The sequence below is a fragment of the Eublepharis macularius genome, chromosome 5 (genome assembly GCF_028583425.1).
Source record: "Eublepharis macularius isolate TG4126 chromosome 5, MPM_Emac_v1.0, whole genome shotgun sequence".
Taxonomy (NCBI): domain Eukaryota; kingdom Metazoa; phylum Chordata; class Lepidosauria; order Squamata; family Eublepharidae; genus Eublepharis; species Eublepharis macularius.
Window position 1 is genome coordinate 75,413,329 of NC_072794.1, and position 23,838 is coordinate 75,437,166.

At 40.9% G+C, this 23,838-nt stretch overlaps 1 protein-coding gene across 3 annotated transcripts in view; it reads right to left on the reverse strand.

The window, feature by feature from the left end:
* Positions 1–1,852: 1,852 nt before the first annotated feature.
* Positions 1,853–23,838, reverse strand: part of PDE4B (phosphodiesterase 4B) — a 66,702-nt gene continuing 44,716 nt past the window's right edge. For all 3 annotated transcript variants that reach the window (XM_054979866.1, XM_054979867.1, XM_054979865.1), the window contains 9 exons: positions 19,717–19,810; positions 15,786–15,964; positions 14,361–14,459; positions 12,968–13,132; positions 12,149–12,248; positions 10,582–10,736; positions 10,343–10,465; positions 8,318–8,500; positions 1,853–3,886 (listed from right to left, as the gene is read on the reverse strand). In XM_054979866.1, the coding sequence (XP_054835841.1) occupies positions 3,521–3,886; positions 8,318–8,500; positions 10,343–10,465; positions 10,582–10,736; positions 12,149–12,248; positions 12,968–13,132; positions 14,361–14,459; positions 15,786–15,964; positions 19,717–19,810 (1,464 nt within the window). In that variant the 3' untranslated portion in view covers positions 1,853–3,520. The remainder of the gene's footprint in view (positions 3,887–8,317; positions 8,501–10,342; positions 10,466–10,581; positions 10,737–12,148; positions 12,249–12,967; positions 13,133–14,360; positions 14,460–15,785; positions 15,965–19,716; positions 19,811–23,838) is intronic.

A 23,838-nucleotide genomic window follows, 5' to 3' on the forward strand; every position in this document is an offset into this window, starting at 1 on the left:
ATAGTTAACCCACCCAGAAGCTCTCTTAACAAAATTGCGGAGGAAAATTTAAAAAGGGGGGTGGCGGAACTGCCCCCCAACTAGCCTGTATAATGCTCTTGAGCCTCTTAGCCCAGAACACCCCAGCCCGGGAGAAAGCTGACTAGCCCCCCACAGGCCCCTCACAAGCCTGCGTGAGCCACCTTCGGCCCCACTGCTCCTCAGCCCTGGCCTCCAATGCTCCGTGCCGCCTCAATTGCTCCATGTCATCAGCCTCTTGGACCTCACAGCACCCGCTGCGACATCGCGGCCTTCGCTGGCCTCCTGGCCCTGAGCCACACGCAGCAGCACGATGCCACCAGCTTCCTGGGCCACAAGCCTGGCATCACTTGCTGCAGAAAGATGCTGACACTCCCCGCGTGGCCGCTGCTGCCACTCTCGCCATCCGCTGCCTCAGATGTCGCGGGCGACTCCACCCCAGCTGCTCCCAGCAGCCATGCCTATTTTGCTCGGGAGAAAACCTCCTCTCCGTCCCTGAGCGAAAATAGACTGCGGAGGCTCAAGGGGTGGAGCTGCCTTAAATAAGTGCTGTCTCTGCCTCGCCTGAATTCCCCATATGTGGTGAAAGTCTGTCGCTCATCTTCCTACAGAGTGGCAAAATGCGCCCCCCCCCCAACTTTATTGCAGGTATGCTGCTAGTTGGGATGGCCGTATTCCCAAAGTCTTGCCTATCCTCCAAAGCTCTGAACCAGTCCTTATGATTTAAGCCTTATGCAAATCCCAGAGACTGCCAGCCAATCAGAGAATCTGGAACTCCACTGGATGGGAGGAGGTGAGCCAGCCTCAGTTTAAGGAGGGAAAAAAAGATATTTTCCCCCTGAAACAAGGATATGGGGGACACTGGGTAACAGTGTAAGCTTAATCAGGCTGTTTATTTTGGCTTTTAGTTAGAATTTGGGGTCAGGTTAGGAAAGGAAATTTGTTTTAGGGAAAAAAAATAAGAACCCTGTTAAGGGCCCATCAAACCTAACTTTTGGGTACAGACATGAGTTAAAGGAGCGGTGTGGAATTTTAGTAGTAAGCCTATTAGGTGTAGTAAAAAGGTTATAGTTGAATTCTGAGGAACCCTTTCTGGAGAAAAAGGAATCAAATCTCCCTTCAGTGTTTGTGAACGGTATCTATGCTATGTTTCAAAATGTTAATCCCTGGAGGGAAAAGCTTATACCCTTTGGGAGTACAGTTGAGAGCCAGTTGCACACTCCACGCTGATTATTCCACACTAAACCTTATTTTTGGTAAATCAATTTTTGTTGTTTACTTTCACTTGTGTCTTGTCAAGTCGAAATAGCTGTGTGAAAGAGGTTATACTTACCTCACAATTAAGTCATCAGAACTCTTCCACTGTTGAAATCACAGGAACTCTATCCCAGTAGTTTGTTCTCCCTCTTTGGTCTCTAGCTTCCCCCATAGGAATCCCCAATTAGGCACTAGTGCCGAACAATGCAATTAGGATTGTTCACATTTACAAGGTTGATTTGGTCACAATATACATCTGTCATATTGCAACATTGTCTCATTTTGCTTTCCACTGATGTTTCATATTTCAGTACTGTATATAGATAGGAAAATAAATGTTATTAAGTATTTCTTTTGACTTTCAGTTTTTAACTGAGAATACTGTGCTAGATTGGAGCCTATATATACAATAGACTGGACAGTCCCAGGTATTTGCCCTAGAATATATATATGATTCTACACATGTAGAGGATGCTCCACATATGACAGGCCACATATGACACAGGGAATGATCTGGATAACACAGTCAATGAAGCTAAAGGAGACTAAAAAATAAAGAAAAATCAGAACAGCCCAGTCTAAGTCATGCTTTCATTTATTCACTTCATATAAAAATCTCTTAAGAATGCATCTGAACACAATATATAATACTATAACAACATACATTGTGTGAAACTTTTAAACAATAAAATAACTACCTGAAACATTGCAGTATTCAACAGACATACAAACCCATTGATCATGCACAACTGTGCTATTTTCATCAACTATTTAGTCACAAGTTGGACTGAAAGCTTGAAACGTAGTTTTACAAACTGAGATTGGCACTGTATACATGCCTAACAAGCTTTGTTGGAAGAAGTTTCACAGCACAATTATAACATCGGTTCACATTTTGTCATAGAAATTCACATTGGTTGTTCATAAACCAGAAAATGACACTTAATGTTTTGTGGCATATATTAGGGTTTCTTTTTCAGTTTCAGTAGTTTTGCATCATTCAGACAGACCAGTCTAAATCTTTTCCAATCACTGCTGAGGATGATTTCCCAAATCATAATGAAAATGAAACCTCTACAAGCCAATGTCACCTAAATGCCCTCTCTGGGTCCATATGTCTCTTTGAAGCTATGTTCAGGTTCTTCTATTTTATTCAATACAAAAGGTTACAAGAAAGGGCAACTCTTATCTAGAGTCTTCTACACAAGTAACATCACCACTGACAGGCAATGTTAATTTATATAAATTAATACTTACAAAACATTACATTATATACATTACGTAATAAATACACTGTTATAAACAGTAATGGACATGTTAGAGCTCAAGGCAAGTGCAGAAGGAAAAAAGGAGAGACTTGATCTACTGGACATGAACTTTGTGTGTGGAGGAAGAGAACACAAAGGACCATGCATGCGAATTCCACTGCATAAGGAAACCAATAAGGAGAGAAAGCATGTTACATGACCTCAGTATGCTGGTTTTTACATGTGCCATATTGTGCTACCAGAACACAAAGCTACATAATATCCTGTGCGCAAAAAAGTGAAAAAACAATAGAATGAAAAATACTGTTTTCCAGTAGCAAACAGCAGAGGATACGCACAGGTTTTTTAGGACTTGATAACATAACCAATGGTGCAGTAACACAAATAGGAGGGCACCCTGCTTTGTTTATCTAGTCAAAGAGATTAAACTGCAATAAAGGAACAAGTATTGCCCATAAAAAGGAAGACCTCTTCTTTTAAAACAGGAATAATAATAAAAATATACATCAATATCAAACGCGCTTGGTTGCGCATTTAATAGGTTTCTTGAAAAGACATGAAAGTGTTTATAAAAAAGGCACACGGGTCTGCAGACAGGTGGACACATTTTAAATGTAGTTACTAATCAGTAGTTTTAGCTGTCAGACATCTAGATTTTAAAATCTATTAAGAATAAAAAGTATTTCAGTTGTGTGTCATTCACTGTCAGGCTTGTTCAGTAACTAATTCACACTGGCTTCAGACCACCACAATGAATTTTTTTTTGGCTGACAAAGCTTAAGCTGCTATATAAATCATCTCTTAATTTCCTGAGCAGACAGTACACACTCGTTAACCCTGACTCCCATCTCAAGTAGCTGGAAAGGTCTTTTAGCCAATGGTAGATGTTGGCCTTAGACCTAGACTGTCGGCTGGTCAGCACGACAACCTGCATGTGCACAAAGTATTAAATCACCCAGAGAGACAGACACAGTACATTATGTGTCAACCGGCAACATATCTTCTGTCATAATTTCTATGTTCGGTTCCCTTTGGGAATCTCTTTTTCCCGGATCAATCACACAGAGTGTCTTTGTACTGCTGAAATAGCTGATACTGTCACTCTCTTTTTCAGGCCCATCAGAGTCCTCTTCTTCAAGGGTCAGCTCAAACTGGAACTTCTCCATCAGGCCCTGACAGTCTCTGTTGCGTTCATCAAGAGGAGGGGAGGGGCTCTGAGGGATCATACTCTGATACCAATTTCTGTTGTCTTCTAGAGTGTCTAGGATGTCTTGGGCATCAGGTTGCACTAAGTCTGCCCATGTCTCCCAAAGGGGGTGAACGATGTAATCAATGAACCCAACCTGCAAAGCAACAACAAAAGATAACTGTCACAACTCTCAGTTTGTAAAAGAAAGAAGAAACGTCTGTAACTAAAGTCTCAACAAAAATATGGCACTGGTTAAGATTTCAAATATCTCCTTCATGGAATTTTATGATAATCTAGGGGCCATTCAGATAATGCCTCCATCATACAACAAGTATGTCTCGTTACTCAATTATTGCAGAGGATCCAGATGGGTAGAGGAAAGCACAAAAGTTCATCAATAAACCATACTAATTTCTGATCTTACCCCCGCCCCTCCACACAGGAAAAATAATTAGGGTATACCTGTTACAGTTTGTAGCATTGCAATTTACATGAACACTTGTTTGCTAATACCTGGTGACAAGTTGATACACTCCTGCTCCTCAGGTCTGAGCCACCTTGAGTACTTTTAAAATAATTTAATCTCCTTTACAGTTTTAATCTCCTGTAAATAGGACCATTGTTCTATTAAAAAGGGAATTAAAAGATTGAAGGGAAAAATATTCCCTTCATGGAACTTTATGATAACGGATATGGATGAAATGTGCAACATCTCTATAATTTCATGAACTGGTTGTCTCTTATCTTGCTTCTCCCTTTTAGTCCTAGGCTGTGTGATCCTGTTTTCGGGATGAATGCCACATAGCATGAGTTTCTTTGCTCAGCAGGCTACCCCATCACCTGCATGTGAACAGGATAGTGTACTGCTAGCACCAAATGTGGACTAATGCTATTTCAATGATGAGATGGAGAACTGGGAATTTACTAAACTTTGGAGGAGGCAATAAGGGTGTAAATATGTAACTTGATGCTTTTAAAAAAGTTCTGTATGGCAGCTTTAACCACATGGAGAGACAGAGGTCTATGGGCCCAAGATACAGGGTGAGGTAGACATTACCCACATTTCTGCCGTGGTGGGAAAATGCCTGTGAAAACCTTTAGTCCTTGGCCTGCACCTATAGACTCCCTATGTATGGGACATTATTTATTTTTCAGATTAATAATCGATTATCAGTTATAAACAGCTTCAAGCTGGCCTCAAGCAGGGAGCCTTCCAGCAAATTATCTGTTGGTTTCACTCAAAGCCTTTGAGGGAATCGAAGCATGTTGTTAATTAATTTGCTTAGGTAATACTGAGATACTTCTAAAAATAACAGTACTTGAAGACCAAAGGTCCAAGAGGCTGATCTGCTTCATCAGTACCCTAGGACAGAGGACCTGACATTTTTGAGCCTGTGCATATCTTTGGAATTCTGACACAGGGTGGTGGGCACATCCACAAAATGGCCATCATGAGAGGTGGAGCCACAGACACACATTCAGATGAAGCCCAAATACAGGGGGCAGGAGGACTAATTTTAAAAAATATACTAGGAAAGAGTAATAGCGAGAATAAAACCAATATTGTGGTGGCAGCTGCTACTGAAGCAATGTTATTATAATATGCATAGACAATCAGACCCCCAATGGCCAATCAGAAGCCCTGTTGGACAAAGCTCACCTGGCCCCCACCTACTTTCTAAAAATACTTGGGCTGTTTCCACACATACTGGCATAGCGCTAACCTCTTGCAACAAGGGCGTCTTCCTGGCGCGATTTCTGATGTCATCACACCATGAAAATGGGATCGTCGTGCGATGAGGTCAGAAATTGCACCAGGAAGATGCCCTTGTTGCGAGAGGTTAGCGCTATGCTGGTACGTGTGGAAATGGCCTTGGTAGGTGAAAGGAAAGGTGTTGGAGGGTGTAATGGCACCCATAGGCACCACAATGGAAAACCCTGTTCTAGATGGCCAAAACCATATGCAGAAGATTCAGTTTATAGCCTACTAGTGCATAATTATTTAGAAAAAAGTTTTCATTTTTTATATTTTCAGACAATTATAGCCAGGATTGGGTTTTGTAGTATTTATTGCTGCTTGTGAACTGTCTTCTGGGAGTCCTTGGACTGTAAAGCATCCTTAAAACATGAAAAGTGAACCGTAATCCTGATGACTTACCTCTTATCCTGGTGCAGGCGCACTGAGAATTCTGTGGTGCATTTGTGCCAGGTTAAAAGGAAAGTTGTCAGCGGCAGGCGTGCTGCACCTCCCTGCCGCCTCCGTGGCCCCTCAAAGGCTTGTCTGTGGAGCCAGCAGGGAGATGCAGCATGGGGGATCCCCCCTGTGGCCTTCTCTCTGTCTCCACAGCGGCTACGGGGCTGTGGAGCTGGTGGGGACTGAGGTACAGTGCGGGGGAACCCCCCCCCCCATGGTCTTCCCGTCACCTCCATAGCAGCAGCTGGGCCTTGGCCCCGCTGCTAGAGCCCATTGTATTTATTTTTACAGCAGGCTTTGTAGCTAGTATATAATATCACTGCTAAAAAGTGACTCATTAGCAAATAATGAATTTGGCTACTGTAAAGGTAACCAATGTTGGTTATTTAGAGAGGAAGTTTTTATTCAGTGGAGCTGTCATTTTAGTAACTCCTACAAGCAACCAGGCCACCTGCAGAGGAAGGCTGGGATTGGGACTTTTAACATCTTTGTTTCTCCAGCAGAGCCCCAAAGGTGAAGTGAAACAGCTTGGGGTCCTTGCTTCAACTCAAAAGTTTCAAGTAACATTTAAAAGGTGGTCGTAGCATGGGCTCTCTTTTTGGGAGGTTTTTAAGCACAGGCCGGATGGCCATCTAACAGCAATGCCTATTCTGTGAACCTAGGCAGATCATGAGAGAGAAGGCAGGAAGGGTTACATCAGCGCTTAGTTCTTGTGGTTCCTTCTTACATGCCCAGGGTAAGGTCAATCACCATCTTGGGGTCCGGTAGCAATTTTCCCCATGCCAGTTTGTCTAGGGATCCTGATGCTGTTTTTTCATCTTCTGGGCATGGAGTAAGGGTCACTGGGTGTGTATATGTGGGGGAGGGAGGTATTTGTGAATTTCCTGCATTGTACAGGGGGTTGGACTAGATGACCCTAGAGATCCATTCCAACCCTATGATTCTTATGATTCTAAAATGTTATTCCTTAGTTTTAAACTACTTTTATAGAGTTGCAGCCATTTTGGGTGCCACTAATGGCAGAAAGATACTCTGTACAAATAAATAGATAAATATTGCCGGAGAGGGAAGAATGCTAGCCTTTTCAGCATAATTTGAGTGAAAAGTAGGTGCTGGTATTTCTTTAAAGATACTGTGACATTTTGATGAAGTTCTCATTTGGCTGACAGTTTTGGAATTGGCAGTCTTTATAGGCCACTTCCAGTCATGATTCCTGGGGATGCAACTGTTTTTCTGGAATTAATTGGTTGTTTCTGGAAATATTTTTTTCAATGCACAAGGTTTTATAAACAGCACAGAAAGAGAAAGGAGGCATTCACTTTTAAATTCACATGCTTGATACTCAGTGTGGGAATACCGAATTGTAATGTGGAAATGGTGTGTCATTGTGAGGAAATTACAAAGGTTTACATGTTATTTGGTGAATATACTCTAAACTGGATTATTTCTTAGTTGCTTCACAAACAGGAAGTTCAGGATACCAAAACTAAAGGGCTATAAAATTGACTGGAAAGTCTTCCATCTTGGCAGAGTTTGTCAAAACTCCAAAAGCTGTTGGACAGAAATTCTATAGGGCAGGAAAACAGCTCTCAATGGAGTCCCTCTCAGTGCTTGGATGTTTGGTTTGGAAGTCACACTTGCCTCCTTCAGACACAACAGGATGTTGAGTGAGCCATTATAATTCTATTGTAACTGCTGAAGCTGCTTAAGCCAAAAGGTGATGAAAACTTCCTGTAAAAAAGAGTGCTCAGTAGAGACTTAAATTAAATGACCTTGTCTGGTCTTGGAAAGTAAGGCTCTTAAAAGTTCTCCATATTCATAAAGAAATATTAACAGAAATGTTTCCAGTTTTTTAAACTAAGCTAAAAATTATGTTTCTAGGCAGATATCTCCAACCAGAAAAACTGGCAAATGTTTATGTTACTCTTTCCTGAATTGTAAAGAAACATAAAAATTGGAACGATGATTTCCTTCTAAGTGAGGAGAAGGTAGTAGAAGTTGTGTCTGAAGGAGGCAAGTGTGACTTCCAAACCAAACATCCAAGCACTGAGAGATACTCCACTGAGAGCTGTTTTCCTGCCCTATAGAATTTCTGTCCAACAGCTTTTGGAGTTTTGATATAGACACTATCTTTAGTTAGTGTCTATATCCGTAAAGGTAGCAGAGGCATCTAGGCCTTTGAGTCAATATTCAGCACCACATATAAGCAGTTTTTGACATTTACTAATAAATGTAAATAACATGAAACAGAAAATTAGGACACGCACACTATTCATTTAAAAAAAACACCCAGTAATCATCAGTATAAATATTTGGAATGGAATTACAACAAGGATGAACTAGAGGAATATTGCCAGTTGGACATGGGGAGATCAGCATAAAGTTCATTACCTGTGACTTCTCTACAGATGCTGTATGTTTGTCACACATTGGGCTAATTTCCATTCCTCTCTCCCTTTCTTTGTCCCCCTGTTGAAAAAATTCCTCCATGATCCTGTCTGTCCACTGCCGATAGAGTTCAAGGGACTTTGTGGGATTACTCAAATCAGCACAATGAACCATATTTCGGAGAACCTGTCATTGAAAAAGCTGTTGTAATTTGAAAGCTCGCATAATCAGGCAGAACAGAACAACATTTCAGTCTGTGCTTGCTAGTACATTCAGTACAATTTCACATTAAAAAGGAGAACATTTTGATCACAAAAATACACTTTTCTTTGGAATATGTTATGAGAAGGTAACTTCATTAGAGTACATTTCTACCCAGTCATGATTCATATTATTTGGAAAGATCCATTGTAGACCAAAGAGGTCAAACAATACCAGCCTAATTTCACTGTGGATTTACAGAACAGAAAAGCAATATTAGCTGGCTAATCTGTGCAAATTATACAGGACCTCTCCTGATTACAGATGCTTCCTTCCATTCACTTACAAAAATGTTTGTGAACACAGTTTCATTCTTTTTATGGTTTCTCCCAGAACATTCATAGATGTGACTATACTGTGTAGTAGATGTCATCCCTTAGCCAAACTTAGGGAAATGGTAGCGCTTTCTAGAGCATGATCAAATGAATGCAGAGCTGAACATAAAATTGGCCGCTATCTCCATGCAAGATGGAGAAAACACAAGGTTGGAAGAAGCTATAAAGATAATGAGCAAGAAGACACTTAAACTTCCTGATGGATGCCTGTTCACACCAAGAGTCATTCCCCTAAAGCCTCTGTTATCAGCATGCTAGCACATGCCCCGTGACAGTAGTGAAAGGACACAATTTGAATTGGGCTAGGGTCAGGTTGTAGCACAATTCTGCTGCCAATGCAGGTTTATAACTCTTAAACTGAATAATTTACTACATTAGTGCATAAAATAGGAAGTATTCAAAGGGCGATGGATTGTCTGTGAAGGAGGCTATGCATTCCTCAGGCCCTCCAAAGGAGGATCTGAATAATTGTAAGATAAAAGGATTTAGCAGAGACAAAGGAAGGGATAATAAGCATTTTCTACTAATTTTATTTTGAAAAGACACAGATATTTCTCTCTTGATCCTGGAAAACACTGAAATTTCAATGCGTGTTCTGAAAAGAGAGAAATGGTTGAAGTAGACTCCTTGCCTTTAATGAAGAAAAGCTTTCTCTCAATATTTTTAACCATCTATGACAAGACTTAATCCTCAGAGTTCATAAACATCCAAAGAACAAACTTGAAGATTGCACAATACTCAACTGTACTACTAATCCAAAGAACACTAAACTAGTTATGTTCGTTATGACTGTGGGATCCTGTCTTCTCCAAGTGGGTTGGAGGGAAGAAGAATTCAGGAAACCACAAACCACCAAATTCCTGTCTTGTGGAAAGGTTTATGTGCTTACGTGCACAAATGTGCTTATCGTTCCAGCCCTGTCCCCAACTGCATTTATGACACAAGCAGAAGTTTTTGCTGGAACACCTACAGTGGTTTCTGTATAATTCTGCCCCACGTCCTCTGAACCATTTGCACCATTTTTTCTGATGCCTCATCTCATAGCCATTAGTTTGCCATGCTAGGGGCTGCAGATGGCTTTGCATCCTTTCCTTGGAAAAGCTCCCTGTAAAAAACACATTGATTTGCTTGGGCCTTTCACAGGTACCTCAGACCAGGGAAGCAGATTAGTTACCTACACTTACACAAGGGAGCAAGGGATCAGTAGTTTCTAAACAGACTCCAAAATTATGGAGTCTGTTTAGAACCCAGGATGGGATGAGACACATCTGCTCCTCTATTTGTCAAGGGTTTAGGGACCGAACTGTTCACTTTTGCAGCCCTGATCCTTGAGGGTTGACACTGATTGAAATGCATGATAGACAAAAACAAACAGCATGCAATATGCTTTAAGAAAAAGTAGCAGCATAATAAGGAACTCTCCCATACAGACCTGTATTCTGTCTGTGTAGTTATCGAGAAGGAGAACACCAGAACTTGTCACTTTCTTAGTCTCCACCATGGTCTTTAAGTCTGCCAGAAGGGACATGTGTTTGGACATATCAGTTGCCAAGACCTTCACGAATGGAAAAAGAATTCTTAGTAAATACAAAGAAAGTAGAAATGTGAGTTTCTGAACTGGTACAGCAGCAGAAAGAGCAGTAACAAAATTAGGACATACTACATTCTTACCATGTCTATCACCATTTTCCTGAGAGTTTGACGCTGTTTCTTGGTCAGATTCTGGAAGATGTCACAGTGCTCTTCTTGTAGCAGCTTGAAACCCACAGCAAGGTGGTGATTTTCCAAGACAGATTCATCATTGTACATTAGAGCAAGTTCAGAATCTGGCAAAACAGGTCAAAGGAAACTACATTATTTCACACAGAAAATCCATCTTCAAAGAGAACATTAAGCAAGAACTAGCATGGCAACACTTCTATCTTTCTGGGCACTCTTTTGAATAACACACACACACACACACACAAATATATATACATATATTGATATATATGCCCTGACTTGGATAGCCCAGGTGAGCCTGATCTCATCAGATCTCAGAAGCTAAGCAGGGTCTACCTTGGTTAGTAATTGGATAGGGGACCTCCAACAAAGACCAGAGTTGCAGAGGCAGGAAATGGCAAACTACCTCTGTTAGTGTCATGTCTGTACCCCCTATATCCATGCCATTGTTCTATGTGCTGAACCATTGCTAATGCTGTACCCTGATTTCATTTTGCAGATGTTCTAACCATCACTTTCGTTTCTCCCTCTCACAGTCTGAGAATGTAGCTGTCTTATCTGTTCTTTCTTTGAAGCTCACAGAAGTGACCTTGCACTGTCTGAAATGTTACAGTTTACTCCCATGCATTCCCAGACCCTTTTCCCGGGCAAACCTGTGGTCTAGCTGGGAGGGGGGAAATGAGTGGGTATTTAGAGTTGTACTTTCCTCAACTCTCTATTCCTATGAAGGAAGTACATACTGCTGAGATGCTTTCTTGCCTCTGAGTAACTCTATGGAAATATATATGGAAAAGATTGGATTTCTGAATAAAACCATTTAACCAAGAGCTTGGACTTCTTGTTGCAATGGTGCAGGACCTGTCTACCATATCCCTGTCATCCATAGCCTGACAGTTAGTCTCTTGCCATGAAAACCCCACCATGGGGGGTGGCTTATGGCACTCTCCACCACGCATTAATATATATATACATATGTTGACTAATGTATATACATACAAAGAATCTGAAAGGACAGTCATAACAAAGCATTTCAGAACTCAACAATATGGGCATTTTGCATCCCCCCCCCCCATCTTAATTCTCCTCTGGTTCATTTAATTTAAGAAGGGTTCTGAAAGATCAGACTAAGGATCCATCTTGTCCAGCATCCTGTTTACTAGCCAGATGGTTTCAGAAAGCCCACAAACAAGACTTGGATGAATAGTCCCTTTGAGCTGTTTACATCCCAGCAACTAGTAACCGGAAATCTATAGCCTGTGAACCAGGAAAGTTAAATTTATTTATCCCCTAAATTTCTTTAAGCCATATTAAGCCATACCTATTATCCTATCACTAAGTATACTGATTTAGCATGTCTGATGCTATTTTTATGTGAATTTTATAAGAACTTTATAGTGCCATAACATACCATTAAATAGTAAACTGGGACATTTGTATACTGCACACTCTACAGTCCCTAGGAACATAATGACAATGGTGAGGATATATGTATCTCGTTTTGCTAAACAAAACTCACTTGTATTAATAAGGAACTGATTGGAGACACCAGGATGATCCACATCATGAATTGCTGCTGCAAAAATTGCTGCAAGAATTTCCAGATCAGTGAAAACAGCCTAGAAGAAAAAATAGCATATACACAAGCCATTATTACAAATTCACTATCTGGTCTACCAGTGGTACAACCCAAATTATTAGTGTGTATTAAAACAAGCCTTTACAAAACAAAAACTTCCTAGCTACAAGAAAATTCTTCAAATGGCACATGTGTCTCCTTTCCCAGGAAGGCCTGCTTGTCTTCCTCAATCCTGACAGATCTTTCTGTGCCACTTTATCTCCAGTTCTCCTTACAGAAAAGTAAGATAACTGTATACAAATAAAACAATCACATTCAGATTTCAGGGCTTTTGTTTCCCCCAACAGAAGAATAAAACACTGGGTACTATAATTCCATCTCAGAAATGAAGGTCAAATTACTGACAATACAGTCAAATTAAAACTGACTCTAGCACATTCTTGACAGACTATCATTGCAATCCTGAACCGTTACTCCACACTAAACCCATTCAACTCAATGGGTTTAGAATGGAGTAACTCTGCTTAGGATTGCACTGTAAGTAGCCAATAAGCCTTGATGACAGGTTTTTGTACTGAAGACAAAATAGTGAGAAATAAGAATTTAAAGTATATGAATCTACCATGACCCCCACTTGTCAAGTAACAGGATATACAGAAAAGAATGGCTGAGTATCATAAACAACTAGTATGTTCTAGCAAAACAAATTCATAATTCCAACATGAATAATTGTATTTGTGTGGGGGAAACACTACTTACATCCAAGGCTGGTGTGGACAGAAGAACATGTGTTGATTGGGCTACATCAGCTGCATGCAGACTGTTATGGTAGGCTACATCGGAATGGTAGTGGTCTTCCAAAGTCATCATATAAGCTATAAACGTGTCTGATGAGATTTTGAATGTCTTCAATAGATCTCTCTCCTATTTAAGGAAATTTAAATCATATAAGGTGACATGGATTTATCATGGGGAGTGGTGATTAGAGATGGGCACGATCCAAAAAAAAATACCCATTAAGCCGTTCGTGGATCTGGGCCGCTGCTGAACCCAGGCCACCGATTCTAACCGATCAAGTCCCATTTCTGATCTGTAATCAGGAAGGCCAAAGCGGGAGGGCGCCCCGCTGTTTCCAGCAATATAGGAGTGGTGGTTGGTGGCAGTGGCCGCCAGGCCCGACGGGCAGGGAGGCGGGGATGAGCCGCCTCCCTTCAGGGAGGGAGGGGACATTCACACACACACACACACACGCGCGCGCGCGCGCGCGCACACACACACTTAGAGTAGAGGGGGGGAGTTTTTAACCCGGCAATGAGCCGCCTCCCCTCAGGGAGGGGACATTCCCAGGGCTGGATCTACGGTTGCCAGCGCCCAGGGCAACTGTAGTCAGGCTCTTGCGAGCACACGCGCGCTCCTGGGTCGCACCCCCCACCCATGCAGCAAGCCAGCTGTCCCGGTGCGCTGTGGAGCTGGCGGCAGCGTGAGTGGCTCGGCAGCTGCCCGCGCCGTTCACCTGCCCCTCAAGACAAGGGGCGGCCAGCTTTCCCGCGTGCCCCTTGTCCTGGGGAAAGGTGAACGGCGCAGGCGGCCTCCCAGCCTCCCACGCTGCCTTTTGCCTTTCCCCAGGACAAGGGGCGGCTAGCTTGCCCACGCACCCCTTGTCCTGGGGAAAGACGAACGGTGCAGGCGACCTCCCAGCCTCCCGCACTGCCTTTTGTCTTTCCTTTGTGCCCATGGCTTCAGAACACCCCCTTCCCCCTCCCTCCCCTGGGTTGCTGCTCCGTGGTTGGAAGGAAGCCTGCTAATCAAGGAAAGCTGGGCTTCCATTCGTGTTTTGAGGGAGACAGAAGGAGGGCAAACACAGCTCATTCCCCTGGCTCCGTTGCCCCTGGAATAAATTACTGGCGCCAAAGTGTCTGCAATTCCGAACAGAAACCGATATATCCGATCAAGTCCCAAACAAGCAAACCCCTGACTGCTGGATCGGTTGCCGTGGACGGAACCAATTAGCTGAGTCACGATGGCGCAAACACCAAAATCGGGTTTTTTTTGAAATCGTAATTCAGATCATGCCCATGTCTAGTGGTGATGAGTACTCTTTTTAAAAGGTAACCACCAAGAAATTGCAACAACAGTTCATGAAATTACCAACCTGAAAAATGGCATACATAATGCAGGTGAGAGGTCTATTGTGTGAATATCTTGCAACATTAAATATATTCAGACCCCACTTATTCAGATCATCTAGCTCCTATAGGAAAACAACAATAAAAAGGTTATTGCATACCTAGTCTCACCAAATTTTGGATGAGTCTGTATACATGCTATTATTATATTTATAAGCTCAATCAAATATTTTTTTACCATTTCCTAAAAACTTGATAATAAATGCTAACTACATAGTTATCAAGAGAACACTGTATGCAAAAGGAGCAAGAGGGAATTTATATCAAATATTTAATAAGTATCGAGCACATTAAAGGAGAGAGATAATTATTTGAAGTACAGTATGTCTCACTGCAGGCTGAAGGAAAGAGAATAGGAAATGGCAAATGGTACTATTATTTATTCCAAAATACAGGCAGGCTTTTAATGTTACGTAAATTTCAAAAATGGGCTTTGTTTTAAGTTAGTACAAAAATTAGTACCAGTACTGGATTATAGCCACATGAGATTAAAGCCAGTTTGTCTTACTTTCTTCTCAGAGAATTCTGGGAATTAATTAAACTCTGAAGACAAAGAGTTTAACAAAGAATCATTCCCCAAGAGAAGCCATGACAATTCAAATGAAGTAAAATGGATATAAGTGCATAGTGTAAATGGGTTCCTGCAGTAGTGGGCTGGTAATGCAGTTCTTATACATAATGACACTATTCCTGAGTTATAGACCATCTTATCTCTGAGCATGGCTACCCCAGCACATAATTCTAAGCAGTTCACTCATATCAATCATTTTGATTGCTCTAGAATTAGAAATATCCTTTCTAAAAGCATCTAAATAGAGAAAGACTGATGCTGCTTTTTTCTCCAGAACTATTGTTAGTATGTCACTGAACAAGGTTGTTGGGGGGAGGCACTGCCATCATGCTGTGGCAGAGCATTCCAAAGACCAACTGTGTGCCTGGGAGGAAAAGCAGAGGAGGAATGAGCCTCTCATAGCAATTAATTCTTTTCAACATTGGTTATTTCAGAGACAAAGTCCATATCGATATACCCTTCACATGAAATTGGCACCAACAATTTCTAATCCATGAAAGGTCAGATTAAGTGACAACTTCAAGTTTGAAACACCACAGACAAAAAATACTTCAGTTTGCTGTGTGCTGAAGCCACTGTTTATATTATCTCTCCTTTATTTCCACTTCTATAAAAAGACTCAGTGCTTTTTTTTTTAATACAAAGGTGCCAGTATAAGTAAGGTTGCACTGAATTCCACCAGCTGAGCCCTCGGGACATGGGGAGCTCCCCCAAAGTTGCTGGTACTCAGTACCAGTGAGTACACAATACCACAAAAAAAAAGTCTCGAAAAGACTGATACAACTGAAGTGATAAGTCAGCAATAGAGTCTCACACACACCTTGGCTAGATGGTCTTCTTTTTCTGTTTTCACACCAAATCGTGAAATACTTGTATTATTCAAGCTTGAGCTATGCATTAGCTTTTTCACTCCACTGATCTGTGTCATGAGTTGCTGTTTTTTCTTTTTCTCTCTGTCCTTCTGAGTAGGAGAAGGAATCTCCACATCATTCTGTTTGTCTGTGTAAGAAAAAAGAGAAAGGTATATGCAGCCTTCCAACATTTTGAATAAGCATTCTCTTTGTTTAGTGTTACATATTTATTCTACTGCTTGTTTATTCAAAATAGTTTAGCAGTGGGTATAGAAGAGAGTAACACTGCATAGGATTGTACTGTGAATATCTGAAAGTTAATCTGCAGATACTTAAATTCAGAGGACAGACAAAACAGATTTTTCTACAAATATGAAAAATGACCCAGGTTGGGGGGGAAAAAACTGAAATCTGGGGGGGGCGGGGGCGGTGTTAAAATCAGCCAAAATAATAGAAGCAGCACCTGTAGCTTTAAGAAATAAATGCCCTCAGTGGCCATTGTTAGGAAACCACATGGTAGCTTTCAAGACTTGGTTTCTGCCAGTGGGTGGGGGAGGGGGGAGAGGCAGCGTCCTTTCCATGATTTGAGGGAGGACTTACCAGGGGCAGGCCCAGCAGCAACCACTGGGCAACTTGCTACCATGTGACGTGTATTACTCACCCAGAACTGGCTGTTTCTACAATGCAACAGCAGTCCTCCATCAAGGCAGTGTGGTGCAGCAGTTAGAGTGTCACACTAGGATCTGGAAGACCCAGGATCAAATCATCACTCTCCCATGGAAGCTCACTGGGTGACCTTGGGCCAGTTACGCATTCTCAGGCTAACTTACCTCACAGGGTAGTTGTGAGGATAAAATGGGAGGAGAGGAGAATGATGTAAGCTGCTTTGTGTCCCAATTGCAGAGAAAGGCAGGTATAAATGAAGTAAATAAATAATATTTTTAGCCAAGGGGGAGGGAGATAAAAGCTAGGAAGGAAGCAGGGAAAGGAGGAGAGAAAGAGGAAATAGTGGGATTAGGTGCCCCTCACAAGTCCTTGTGGGTTCTCATTATGCAGATGAGCCCTGCTTAGCCAGCACTGTGCAACTCAGCCAATGTTTTCTCAGGGAGAGGCTATCAGGGGGAGGGTGGGGAGATAAAGGAAGGTTGGCTGTTGGGAGGGAAGGAAGCAAGAATAGGGGAGAGGTAATGAGGTCTTTCAGGCAAGGGAAAGAGGAAAGAGTGGAGGAAGGGGAAATGAGATGCTCCCTTGCCAGGTCTTGCAGGTTCCCTACTTGAAATTATTCAATGCTACTATTTTCAAAACAATTGTGATAGATTATATAATGGGTTGAGTTATATAATGGATGAATTCAATGAAAGGCCTACCCATTTGCTAATATCATGACGGTCTTGCATCTGCATATATCAGTCAGAGTCACGGTGCCCACACTTGTTAGCATATAGTGGCCATTTTATTACCCATAGAAACATCTACTAAAATTTTGAGCTAGAAGGCTGCCAGATGATTAGGGTTGAACTACAGCTGACTTCTTCAGATGCGGAGCCTTTATTGGCCTTTAAGGTGCCACAAGAACCATCATCTTTGTTTTTTGCTACAACAGAAAAGCACAGCTACTCCTCTGATGTTTTTAAAATAAATCCATCTCCCAGAATTTGATACTGGTTAAAAATTGCAAGTTATCATTCTATTGAATTGCATATTTGCAGTTGATTGGTAGATCATTTTAGTAAGCTTTTCTGGATGATCTTTCTTGCTTTTCTAGTTCTGATCATGCTTAGAGATTAATTATGGCCCGCTTTTCTTAATCTACTAAAATGAAAATAATTGCAATAGAAAGTAATTGAATTGCGCTACAAGAATATGTCCTCAATCCTATAAAATGGATCATTGGTAAATTACACGGATTCCTGCCCTGAACCATTTCCCAGTTATGTAAGGCGTGCTTCACGAAGCATTAGGGGCCAGTTTAAAGACACATCACCTTTTTACTTAGAGTTAACAGGGTGATGTGTACTATTATTTTCAAGATGCTTTAAATTTCTCAGTGAACCTGTTTGGCAAGCACTTTGTTCAACAGTCATGAACAAACTGTCAGCTAAACAGGGATATGTTTAGATTGCGTCAACTAAAATTTCCCTAGCAGGAGATCAGAAGCTGACTCCCATTTGATCCCTCATGAGCTGGGCATCAGCTTCTGATGGCTGCAAGCAGCCTGTCCTTGAGAATGCATCTGAACGTGTTGGGAATAGCAGGGCAGCCTGATGATTAACTGGCTGCATTCTCACTTTGGGTGAATGGGAAGTGATACAAACTGAAAGTTGTTCAAACGTCCCTATTTTAGATTGCAATTGCATTTTTTTCACATTCAAAAGTTTATAATGGACATTCTCTCTATAGAAGACAATGCCTAGATTTATTTCACCTAACACAAGTTATACTAAATATTATATCTCACCTTTGTTTCACAAAATCCTAGGAGGTATATCTGGGGTTTCCAGGTCTCCAGTCCAGGTATTGGATAGACCCAGATTTACTTAGGTTCTGCAAGGCTGCTGAGCTTATTTTCTGTTGCAGATGGTTATAAGTGTTTGTAGAACATAACACCCATAGGCAAGGAATATACCAATTCTTTGTGCTAATTCCCCTAGCTGTTTTCAACAAATAAAAATAATTTTGAATAAGCAGTAGCAATGAAACTGGGCCTGTGGTAAATGTTGTAATTTCCAAGTTTGCAACAAGCCAGGGCAAATATCCCTAGGCTCAAATGAAGTCCTCAAGAATCACAAAGGTTGTTGCTGAACTGCCACAATGTACCCCCCAACTAGGAAAAGTCTTTGAAAGCATGTAAGTTGTTAAGTGACTGCTTTCAAGATTACATTTCCCTCTTCTGATCCAGAGGAGTTAGCTGTGTTAGTCTGCAGTAGCAAAACAGCAAAGAGTCCAGTAGCACCAACTTTATTGTAGCATAAGATTTTGAGAGCCACAGGTCTCTTCGTCACATGCATCTGATGAAGAGAGCTGTGGCTCTCAAAAGCTTATGCTATAATAAAGTTGGTGAGTCTTAAAGGTGCTACTGGACTCTTTGCTATTTCCCTTTTCTGCTAGTTCCATCTAGGGTTGCCAGTCCCCAGTGGGGGCGGGAGATTTCCCTGCTCCCACCCTCCGTCCTCCACTACCACTCATCTGGCTGATGGGAGGAAAAGATGGGTCTCTCAGGGGAGCATGACAAGATCACTCCCAGGAGTAATCACTCCCATCATGCAAGCCCTGGGAATGCTGTGCCAATTCGGGCCCCAAATGGGTCAATTCTTTAAGAATCGGCCAAGTGCAAAGTGTGGGAGTGCTCCTGGGACCTGCATGATTACATCACTCCTGGAAGTGATATCACAGTGTTGCTGTGTTGTGCTTGTGCTTTGCGTACGCAAAGATCTCCTCAAGGTGAGTGCTGGGTCATCCTCTTCCTGCTGGGAGGGTAAGGGGACCTGGCAACCCTAGTTCCATCCTATACTTCTAGATTTTACTAGTAAGATTGTTTTCTCCTCAGAAGTAACATTAGTAAAAAATTCCTGTCCTCTACATATCTCATAGTTTTATCTGTTACCCCAGACCAGACTAAGCCTATCCCATTTTTCGAAGCAGGGAGTAACTCTGACATGGGATCTAATCAGTAGTATTCATTCTATGTTTTGGTGTGTACCAGATCTTCCTCAATTTCCTTTCCAAACTGCTGCATTTACTATACTGTTGATAGTTTCCTAAAGTCCCCTGTAATTTGGACATCGGCACAATAGACATTTGACACAATGTAGCAACCAGAAACACCATGCAGGCACCTTGGATCCTAGCCATGGCTGTTAAAATCCTACTCTCATAGAAGAGTGGTATAGCATAACTTACCTAGGAAAGTATTTGAAATATATTCAGAAACTTGGTTCCCTGATCGGCTCATTTCGGATAGGTGAGTCAGCTCCCGGTTCAACATTCTCTTGAACTATTGTTTTTTAAAAAAAATAGTTTGTCAGCTCCTCTGGATAATGAATGTAAAGTACATTAAATCTGGTATTAACTACTAGTAGGCACAGAAATATCTTTAAACTATATTCATAAACAAATACTTTAGGTTGTAGCCAAAAGTTCTGTTACATAAATAGTGGAACATTGAAATAACAAAAGGTGTCTTCCACTAATGAAGAGTGTTGCACAAAGCCTTGCTTTAGCAGTAGGGGCGTGTCCCACTGATGGAACATGTGCCTTCCACCAGAGCAAGTGTCCTTGTGCTGATAGGATACAACTTGCAACAGGCAACAGCTTCTGTAACAACAACAAAAATAATTTTAGGGTCTAACCTCTTATGTTTGAATAAGATTATAATTCTGGCAGATTTTTAAAAAAATCCTAATTGTTAAATCATACAATCATATATATATATAATATAAATCATACAATCATACAATCATATATATATATATATATATATAAAGCAAGTATATGTTACAGCAATTTTTGATTTCAGATCTTTCCTCAATTTTAATCACATATTAAACAGGTTTTTCCCCCAAAACAAATTAAAATGCAATTCCATTTTACGGAAATATCTGACAAAAGAAAAATATAACCATCTCAATGTTTGGTAGACTATTATGCTGCTATACGACTTAAATCTATTTAATGTTAGTTCCCATAAAGTGATGTTAGTAGTTTTCATGCCATGCTGTTTTATTTTAGTGTTGATGCATGCTAAATTACCAGCATGTATTCATACACTATGCTTCAGGAATATAAATACCAGTTGGATACATACTTTTATCCTAAACACACAGAAACCACAGTTGGCATTCATTATCTGCATTTAATGATTGAAACCCACCTTGATGTAACCCCAAGATACAGATAACAAGTAATTTGCCTCAGGCATTTTTGGAAGACGGCACACCACAAACAACAAATCCCTTATGAAGAATCTGCAGATCTAAGGGAGGAATTCCTCAAGAATCAGGATGCCCCAATTTTCCAATCAATGAAAAGATTAGTATTTGTTTTAAAAAGCAACAGTTCCAGTAATCACAGTTATTTGCTAAGCCAAAACAACACCAAGGTTTGTATTCCAGTTTTGCAAAAAGGCTGTATTGTTTTTGTTGGCAGAAGACAAAAATCACATGAAGGATCTAGCTCAAATATTTCCAGCAAGCTGCCTTGAAGCACTTATGAATTATGAATCATCCTGACTGCTTAGTTGGTTGAATGGGATCTCTCCTTCCAGATCATTATTCCTTCGCTGAATGGAGCAAGGAAGAAATGACGACGGCTTTTGTAGGTATTGCCGGCTTACAGCCATCTTTTCAAAAGGAAGATTAAAATGGAGGAAGCCCTGTGCATATTTAAATATGTCAAAAGGATGCACGCAGCCCTCCTCCTCCCACTCACAACCACTGCATTCCCCTTTCACTCTCCAAGATTTTTAAGGCAAACTTGTGCATGCAGATTTCCCATTAAATTGGTTTTGTACTCCTTTGCATGTTAAAATATATAGAAAAAATATATTATAATATACAACAAATCTGAAGTATTCTAAACATTTAACTGAGCCACATTTAGTAGCTTTCACCTCGGCTATAGTTTGTAAGCTTATAGGCTGAGCAAAGTATAAAATTATTTCCATATCCTGTACACTAAAAGAAGTTATTTCAGAAGCCCCATTTTATTCAGGATGTTGGACGTTCATTTGCAATTCACGCAGCAAAGTAACTAGGTCATACCAAACCCTATTCTTATGTCAATACAAGAATCCAAACAAAAATTTTAAAATACAATTGAAGTGAAATAAATGATATTTCATCATCACTGCCAATTAAAACACTGCTTTAGTCTCTCTCTCTCTCTCTCTCTCTCTCTCTCTCTCTCTCTCTCTCTCTCTCTCTCATACACACACACACACACACACACACACACACAGAGAGAGAGAGAGAGAGAGAGAGAGAGAGAGAGAGAGAGAGAGAGAGAGAGAGAGATTTAGAGTGTTATCCTGTCAGGAAATTCCAAATGATAAAGGTGAGTTTATAATTATCTCTATTTCCTGATACGAAGGAGCAGTATTGTTTTATAATATAAAGCTACCCTCCTCTCTATCCTCTTTTTGAGAGTTCATATATTGATGGTCAAAAGAATACCCAGGTACCATGGCAACAGTATCACATGGCTATCAGCCTCTTTTACTGTAAATCTCCCTTCAGATTACTGTCATGCAGTAACAGGAATTCCTACTTTAAGCTTTGAATCTTATTTTCAATATCTGAAGAGAATTACGGCCTCATAGTATAGAATGTTTATGACAGTATGGAATATTTAATCCACTTCTGAAAAATTAATCAGCATTTTAGGTCACAAAAATATGACAACATGATTTTTATCATGAATGAGTAACAAATATAAAGTGTGACATACATTTGCATCAGATTCAAAAGTGGTTTAGGGTTCATGATCATTAAATAACAGAGGACTATTAGAATAATTTCTTTTTCAATCACATAAATACATATCCAAGTCTGTTGACCAGTTTATGATTACCTTAATCCACTGATCTTAAATTAGGGCCACAGATGTGACCCCTTTCTAAAACTTCTCCTAATTGTAGGTCTGTCTCCTTTCATCATATAAATCAAAAGGGAGGACAGTGGAACGGCTATGGCTTAGTGACAGAGCATTTGCTTGGCATGTACAAGGTCCCAGGTTCAGTCCCCAGGATCTCCAATTAAAATGATCAAGTAGCAGGTGATGTGAAAGACTGACCTTAATGGACAAATGGTCTGATTCAGTATAGGACAGCTCCATGTGTTCAAATGCTTCAAAATCACAACATATAGGCAGTCTTCATCTTTCTCCAGTATGGCCAATAGAGCTGAGCGTGGGATTTTAATTGTAAAAAGAAGCATGCCCCCACACATTGCTATTTAACAATAAAAATGCTCAAGAGATTCATTCACAAAGTTTCCAGAATCTCTCATCTAGTTTGGCATCAAAGCTATCGAGCAGTGACAGAATACATTCTGTATCTCTGGGATTGGCCTATCTTTCTTTCCTTTTTTTTTTTTGATTTCCTTATGGAAATGCAAGAATGTGTGGTCCCACTCTCTCTCACACAGAGTTGCCTAATAACAAAAGTGTCAGTTTACAGTTCCAAAAATCAAGGACTTACCTGACCCTAGGCTGAGTGATCCATAGAAACTTCATTCCACTTCCTATTGTCATAGAGTTGCCAACCCCCAGGTGGTGTTTGGAGATCTCATGGAATTTCAATTGATCTCCAGGCCTCAGAGATCAGTTCCCCTGGAGAAAATGGCTGCTTTGGGGAATGGACTCTATTGGCATTATACCCTTCTGAGGTGCCCCCTCCTAATCCCACTCTTTCCCACAAATCTCCAGGAATTTTATACCAATAATTGCTTGGAGAAGTGCTTGATCAGTAAAGCAAGTGTATTTTTTTGTTTTCCATTAGTAAATAGATCATATTTGTAGTGGTTAAGAAGTTGGGCTGTGATGCAGCACTTAGCTAGTTTGAATCTTGCTACTGGCATTGTAACCTCCGTGAGCTAATTGGTTTAGCCCAGTAGGGTGGAGTCAGTATCTGGAGCCAGGCAACTGATGATGAGGCTGGTTGTTGGAGAGCTAGCACTCGTGGAATCTGAAAAGTTGGACCTTGCTTACCTTCAAGTGATTTCAAAAGTTAACCATCTGCTTGTAGGGTTTGTATTATTTGTGTCTAGGTTCTGAACATACAAACAATCCAAAATGTGAAAGGCTTGAAGAGGTAATGCTAATGATTACCTAAAACAACTATACAAGCTATGTGGTTTCAAATGCAATATAAACTATAACATGCCTGTAAAATCTGTCTTTCCTTTGGCAAGCTGAGGGCCAAATAGCTGATTACTAGCCCAGACAGACTGTGAAGAAGATCTCTTCAGCACATGCAGAACTAGACCCTGCATATAGCCTGTTAGCATTCTGTGTTTCAAAGGGGAT